The sequence below is a fragment of the Mesitornis unicolor genome, unplaced genomic scaffold (assembly GCF_000695765.1).
Source record: "Mesitornis unicolor isolate BGI_N332 unplaced genomic scaffold, ASM69576v1 scaffold6367, whole genome shotgun sequence".
Taxonomy (NCBI): domain Eukaryota; kingdom Metazoa; phylum Chordata; class Aves; order Mesitornithiformes; family Mesitornithidae; genus Mesitornis; species Mesitornis unicolor.
In genome coordinates this window covers 5507-12959 of record NW_010194231.1, presented here as the reverse complement: position 1 = coordinate 12959, position 7453 = coordinate 5507, and the positions used below count along the sequence as shown (strand labels likewise).

Genomic DNA, 7453 nt, shown 5'->3' with positions numbered 1-7453 from the left:
GTTGTTGGTTTTTGTGTTTGTTGTTTTTTTTTTTATTTGGGTGAATTAATTTCAGTATATAAGAATGACAGGACCAGAGTTTTTGCAGATTTGCAAAACCGTAAGGTTAGCTTTTAAAAGGCATGTAGTTATTTTCTCAGCTTTTGGAGTTTGCTTCTAGGTTTGTCTCATCATACAGAATACGATTAATTCTGCAGCCTGTTCTCCTCCTCCCACCTAGGAGAGACTTGAGGGTTGCATAGAGGAAGTAAAAAAAGATATTTTGCATCATTTAATTATGAGCCCTTTAGCTGCCTGAGTGATGTTAATCGAGTCCCGAAAAATGTGTCTTGTCTGCCTTAGGCAGCATAAAATGGTTGAGCTCAGAGGAGAAAAAAGGCACATGGAGAGATTGGAACAGGGTGTTTGCACTTGACAAATGAGACAAGCATGACAAAATTTACTGACAAAATACTAACATTTCTTCTGAAAAGCTTGATGTTATCAGAAAAGAAGGTTTCACTGTACCATTTGAAAAGAAAAACCAAACAAATACACATTGTCAAAGCCTTACAAGCTAATCAGGCTCTGTTGTTCTTTCCAGAGGTTGCGTATTGGTGCAACAGGGGTATATCTTTAAGTGTTCCTCCACTAAATGAAACAAATCACAGTGCTCTATTGCTTCAGTTTCCATCCTTGAATTTCCACTGTTCTTGATGTTATTCCCCTTTCATAATCATGGCAGTGACAAAGGGTAAGGCTCCTATATCTAATGGCAGCCCCCTAACCCTTAGAAAGTCAGAACAAAGAATGACTTGTAAGGTTCTGTTGTTAAGGTGAAAGACTAGAAGTTTATTACAAGTATAGGGGCTGATCCTGTTCCCACTGAAGTCTGGGAGTTGGGCTTATGGAACAGGAAACTTCTCTCAGGGAATCTTAGCTGTCCTCAGACTCTTCATCTGTCCAGCTCTCTTGGCTATTCTTTCTAAGCCTAGAGCTCCAGAGGTGGAAATTCTCATATTTTGTAAAGTGTACCTAGAAAAGTAAGGTCTGATCCCACCAAATGGTCAGAGCTTGTAAATAAGCATGCCCTAGTTTTGGGTATTGACTAATTTTACAGACCTAAATGCTCTGTTTTTGTTTGCTTGTTTGGTTGGTTGGTTGGGTTTGTTAATATCTTGAGTACCACCTTAGGCATCAGATTAAATGTATAAACTGTGAGTGAGATAGGAGTAGGACTTAGTTATGATGAACAAAATACAGCAGCTGACTTAGTGCTAGGCAACCCCACTGCAGTCAGTCAGGAAAATTGTTGATTACAAGCTAAAAGCATTACAAGTCTTATTCTGCTAATAAGATGAACAGCACAATGAGGCAAGTGGAGTAAGTATTGTTTACCCAGAATCTCCATTCCCTAGTACTGTATCAAGCTACTAGTCTGAGTGTATTGATAGATATCATACACAAAATTACATCTCCTTCAGACAGAACAAAGAAATGGAGTATAAACCCAGGGAGGACTGCCTTGTTTTCTGTTGCACCAAACTAAGTGTATTAGATTCAAAGACTTCTGTTCAATTATCTTGACTTGTAACCAGCAAGGCTTCTAGTCTTGGCATTCCTATGCTAGTTTTGCAGAAAAGATGCCTCCCCATCTTTGAGAGAACAGAAAGACAAAAGCAACTTTGCTAATAGAATGTCTCCTAGAATGACAGAATCATATTTCAGGAATATAATGATATTTATTTGATCATCTTAATATTTTCCAACATAAGCCTTAAGATTTCTAAATTCACGTTAGAATTCAGATCACAAACTACAGTGATTTGATGAAATGCAAGAACCCTGTGGAAGGCTGTATTTTTCTTTAAATATGACAAAAGGAGTATTTATTTTGAGTACAGAACTATCTCATTTTTAAAAAATGCATGGCTTTGTAGAGTTTTTTTCAGAAGTAAAATTCATGAGGAAGCATCAACGTCTTTAAAGCCTTGTTTAAATCTCAGGTCTACTTTACACTCGTAGTTTTTGGTAGCAAACATGACACAGAACACAAATAATTCCACTACCATTAAGTAAAAACTCTTCTAGACTAAAATGAACTTACTTCATACAAAGCTGAAACTATTCACAATGTGTATATGCAGTGATGTAGGAAAATATAAAGTTCAGGTTGTGGTTTAGCTCAGAAAATATATTACTTTTAAGGATTAAGAAAACTAGAGAGAGAAGCAGCAAGTCTTCAATTCCTACTGCTGACATGTCAAAACAAACCTATAGAAGGAGGTATCAAGATAAAGACTGCTTGCTTAACGTACGTACACCGATAAAGTGAAGTCTGTCCATGAATAAGTCAACAAACTGTGACTGCAGTCTATTAGAAACTTAAGTATGTTGGCATGCTCTGATGTTAAAGACGGTGTATGTGGCTTGTGTCTTTCACTGATTTTGTAAGTGCTTTTGCACAGGAAAACACAATTTATAAAGTAAGTTAAAAGATTGTGTTCAGGTCTCTCCCAGATATCTTCCTATGTATAAAGCTTGAAAAACAAATATTCAGTACCTGAAACAAAAAACCCCAAAAATATGACAAGTACATTACAGTCTGCAATATATTTCAGGCAAATAATTTTTCAGGTACTGCTCTCACATTGACTGCATAACCGCAGAGTTCATAAAAATGACTAAATGGTGATTTATGCATAGTAACTTCCTTGGCAGTAATTGTTATGCCACGGAAAACTTATTTACTGATTGCTGACACCCATACAATAACATAAGGTTTTTTTATTGCATGAACCAATCAATCAGTGTGAAATCAACGGTGAAAACAGAAAATACAAACTTCCTTTTTCCTGTATTTCTAAAGGTAATATATAAGATATAATGTTGTCACTGAGAAGTGGGTCTCTGCTCTGAAATGTAGAACAGAATAATGTGGGATGACCTAGAAACTGTACAGTTTCTGTGGTTACAGAGACTTACAGTAAAATCATGCTGCAAACATGAGGCAGCAAAACATAAATTGCTATGTTAAATATGTACATTGGCTCACGCATTTGTCTTTAGAATCACAAAGAATTCAAGAAATGTCAACATATTAATTCTGAAAATCAGATCAACAACAACAACAACAAAAGAAAATCACCCTAAATGTGTGGCACTATTTCAGTTCTCAAAGGCTGTACTTAATCCACAGGATCTACAGTGAACTTGTAAAGACTGAATAACACATCAATATTCCCAGCACGAGCTCAGTAACTTCATAACTGTTCTATTGTTTTATTTATGAATATTACAGATCAAGCCTGCTCAAGTTCCACAAGGACTCCATGGCAATCTTTAGGGTGAAGAAAAATCACAGGTTTGCCATGTGCACCTATTTTTGGCTCTTCACTCAATATTCGTATCTTTTTTTTCTTCAGTTCTGTCATAGCTGCTTTTATGTCGTCCACCTTATAAAAGAAAAATACAGTTCACACAAATTAACGTATTACACTGTATTATGCACATTCTACATTTAGGAGCAATAATATAGGTCCTTACTAAAATGTTCTTTGTAAATTCTAATATAATTCTGAAAATAAATTAACTCATAAAACATTTTTAAAATATCTAGTAACAAAAACCCTACAGAAGTTTGCATTTGTTATTTGAAGATTTTATAAAATATTGTTTACATTGATTGTGCTATACTTAAGACATTCTTATTCATTCAAATAACTTACGCACAAATCCCATCTATTTTTTTAATGTAGTTACTTTATAAGGACTCCATAAATAATCTAATCTCTGCAGTACTATTAATAAGAACCATACTGCTTTCAAACTATCAATAACTGAAGAATGCCTCCCTGTCTAATTGATGACAGAACACTGACTCATTAAATGTGGGTGAAAAGGAAGAGCAATGGGCAGAAGGCAAAAGGAAAGTCCATTTAGATTTATATATCCTCCTTCCGAGTAGGTTAAGTTTCATAAAGTTTCCTAAATAAAACATTGGAATTATCAGAAACATACCCAGACTATGACCTGGGTTTCCTATTGAACATAATAGCTTTTAATGTAATATTTCATTAGTTTCCTGCAAAATTAATAAAAATATGTCTGCGCTGTGTAATGTGATCTTAAGTCTGATGTCATCTCTTCAGATGAAATTCGAATTTTCCCACACCTTAAATGCATTCATTCTTTGAAATAATACAATTAACACTCAGATTAGCAAATACAATAGTCAATAATCAATAAAGACCTAGAATTAAAATAATAGCCTTGAAGGAAGGCTGAATACTTGGTGAATACACTTGGATGATACCATTGTTTGAAAGAAGGAAATACTTAGCTTCAGTTCAGAGGAACAGACATCAGTTAATTCCTACTCATTTCCAGCAGTTTTGTTCATGAAAATTCTGAACTCACTACAGTTCTTCCTACACACAGCTACCAGACTGCTAAAAAAAAAAAGATAATACACTGGTTTACTGTAAAACTGTCAAGTTTTACGTAAGTAAAACAGTACACGTAACGTGTACCATAGGCCCCTCCGGGTTGTCTCCCCAAGCAGACAAGCCACTGCAGGTGCTGCTCCAGTCCTGCAGAGATGGCCAGAAGAGGAACTGTGTCTGGGCTCAGCTGGAATGAATTACTGCATCTCCAAGAAAGCAGAGAGAGTAAACAGTGGAAGGCCTGTGGGTGCACCCATGTTAGGAGAGCATCAGGCTCGGATTTCTTACTCTACCAAGTGTCAGCATGCTTTTCATTGCAGGTATTAAATTCAATTGTAGCTGGTCAGGAATAATTTAATTTCTTCTTAAAATGCTTATTTTGTCTGAAACAAACTCCCTATCAAAATACCTGTCTAAAATTTTCCTTCAAATAATAAGACATAAGAAGGAAATAAAAAGCATTTTGAACTTGTCATGCTTCCTCTCCAGTATGGAACGAATTTTTACAATTCAGCTTTTTGTGATAAAATTGTTCATTGAAAGATATTTCTATGTATTTCTAGAAAATATTTTTTAAATTTAAAATGAACAATCAGTTGACACTGAAGTTCTTTTACAGTTTTTCTGAAAACCATTTTTGTTCAACTTCAGAAGATTACATATCTTTAAAATTGTAAGACTTTCCATTCTGACGAGAATGGAAAATTGGAGGGGGGAGGTTAATACATTTTCAATTGACTACAGCAGTGACAAAATCTGTTTTCAGTCCCACTTAAACAGCAGGACCACAGTGCATTGCTTTTTTCTCCACGTAAATTGTTCTATAATCTTCCATTTGCTTTTTTGTGGCAACAAACATGAGGGACTCAGTATATCTTATTTTTTTTTCCCCCTAGAGAATCTATGAGTGAGTTACAAGACTTCATTTAGGAAAATCGGGCTGCAAGTAACACTGGCTCACCCAATTAATGGAAATTAACTGCTAGATTATGACTCCTGGCTTGCTTGATCTACTGTATACAGTTATGAATTTTCTTCTTTAACACAACACTGTTATGTTGTCCAACATACCCTATTCTTCTCAATTTTCATAGTAACAATATGATTTCCTTTGACAGGCATCTTTGGTTTATCTGCAACAAGATAATCTCATAAAAAAATGGAGATCTACTACAACAATTTCAGCTAGTAACAAATATTTCTTGAAATGTCTTAAAATGGATATACTTGAAACCCTTGGGAGCTTTGAGCTCTTTTTGCTGAGAAATGCCTACAACTTTCTCTTGTACCTATAAGTAAATACCACTGGTCTTACAGAGGGCTGGAGGTTATTTTTTTTGTCTTATTGCAAATCACTTCTTTCTTCTACATCCACCGTTTCCTAAGTTCAGCTGAGGTCTTTCACATTTCTATAACAGAACTGCTTAGGAATACAATTTAGGGTCAATTTAAACAATTAACTTTCTTATTCCTGAACATCTGCAAGTAGGAAAAGTTAATGTAAGAAAAATTTTTATTCTGTGTGTATGCAAAATTTCCACTGGTCTTTATAGATGTATTCTGAAAACAATTTTTACTCACATCAGTCATTCCATTACTTTTTATTGTTACACTTTGCATGAAATAATAAAGTTTGCAAGACTCAGATCTGTAAAATATTAAAACCGTGTATCATAGGCAGCAGCATGAAATTTTGCATCAGATATCTACACTAAAACATGAGTATTCTAAATAAAAGAACTACCTTACCCAGCACCTTCACATTTTGTGTACTACCAGACCAATCTCTCTGTGATGAACAAGGAAGAACAAGAGATAAGAAACTCTGGAGACTTTACTTCTGTTTGATAAGTACAACTGACAACCTTTTTTGAGTTCTGTACACAACTATTATTAACTAAATATCAAACAGGAAGAAACTTCTGAAAAGCTAAACTATGCTTTAGCTTAAACGTACTCCATCTTTTTCCAGTGTATGTCCTTTCTATGCCAGGAATTTGACACCTGTCTAACACTCTTCACAAGCCCTTGGGCTTGTCCAACTTCCACATTTGATATTTAACCCCCCTTCCCAATTTAATCTTTATAGCATAAAAGCAGAAATAATTATCACATAGCTCATGGAATTTAGTTGTGATTTCCAAAACAGAAAAAAGGCACATTTAATACTTCTTCTTATGCAATATAAATTCTCACAAATGTGACAGCCTTATATATTTGTTCTTGACACAGGTCAAACCTATGAAAAACATTATGCATATTTTAATATCACTATCTTATTATATGATATACTGTGTTAAAATACCTCAATGCAGATATGATGCATTCCTCCAGTCTTGTTTTTTTGCAGAAAGCCTGAAATGGGACTTTTCTCTCCTAAAGGATGTAGAAGCTCCAGCTTGGTATTTCCCAGCTCCACAAAAACAGTGTAGACACCATGTTCAGGAAGAGCAACAGTCTCGCTCACCTGTGCTCCTAACACATCTTTATACAAGGACTGAGCTTTCTCCAAATCAGGTACTGCAATTGCTACATGATTAAGTCGGCCCAGTTTCCACAAACAGCTTGGAATGTTTTGAGAAAAAGAATTTGATGATGATAGAGTTCGTATTGTCTTCGCTGAAGTCTGAAATCTGGTAAGAAGCCCTGAAAAAAGTGAATAGCACCAATATAATGCTTTTGAGAGAGTATCAAGCTCTTTCCCCTTTTAACGAGGTCTACATAACTCCTACGTCATAAGCACACCAGCGTGCAAAGCTAAAGGTAGACTGAGACCAAAGAAATAATTATTCTGTAGTACTAACAGCTCAATTATTTTTTTCAGAGACTCTGCCATTATTCAGAAGTATAAAAAAACCCCAAACACACAAATTTGGTGTAAATGCTTACATATGCCTGTTAAAAAGAGCAAAGCACGGCCAAATGCAGTGGTCTACTGTATAATGTACTTAAAAGTGACTCTGGAATTTTTCAGAGCTTCTTACAAATTAGGGTAAGAAATGAGGATATGCCTATACATCTAGAAATTA

The 7453-nt window shown here is 35.1% G+C and overlaps 1 protein-coding gene across 1 annotated transcript; it reads right to left on the bottom strand.

Annotated features, from left to right (window-relative positions):
* Positions 1-2829: 2829 nt before the first annotated feature.
* MCEE (methylmalonyl CoA epimerase) lies at positions 2830-7070 on the bottom strand (the record flags this gene model as incomplete). The annotated part of the gene is made up of 2 exons (XM_010187723.1): positions 2830-3434; positions 6730-7070. Coding segments are annotated over 2 exons (494 nt in total), but the record flags the coding sequence as incomplete, so codon positions are not given.
* Positions 7071-7453: the final 383 nt, after the last annotated feature.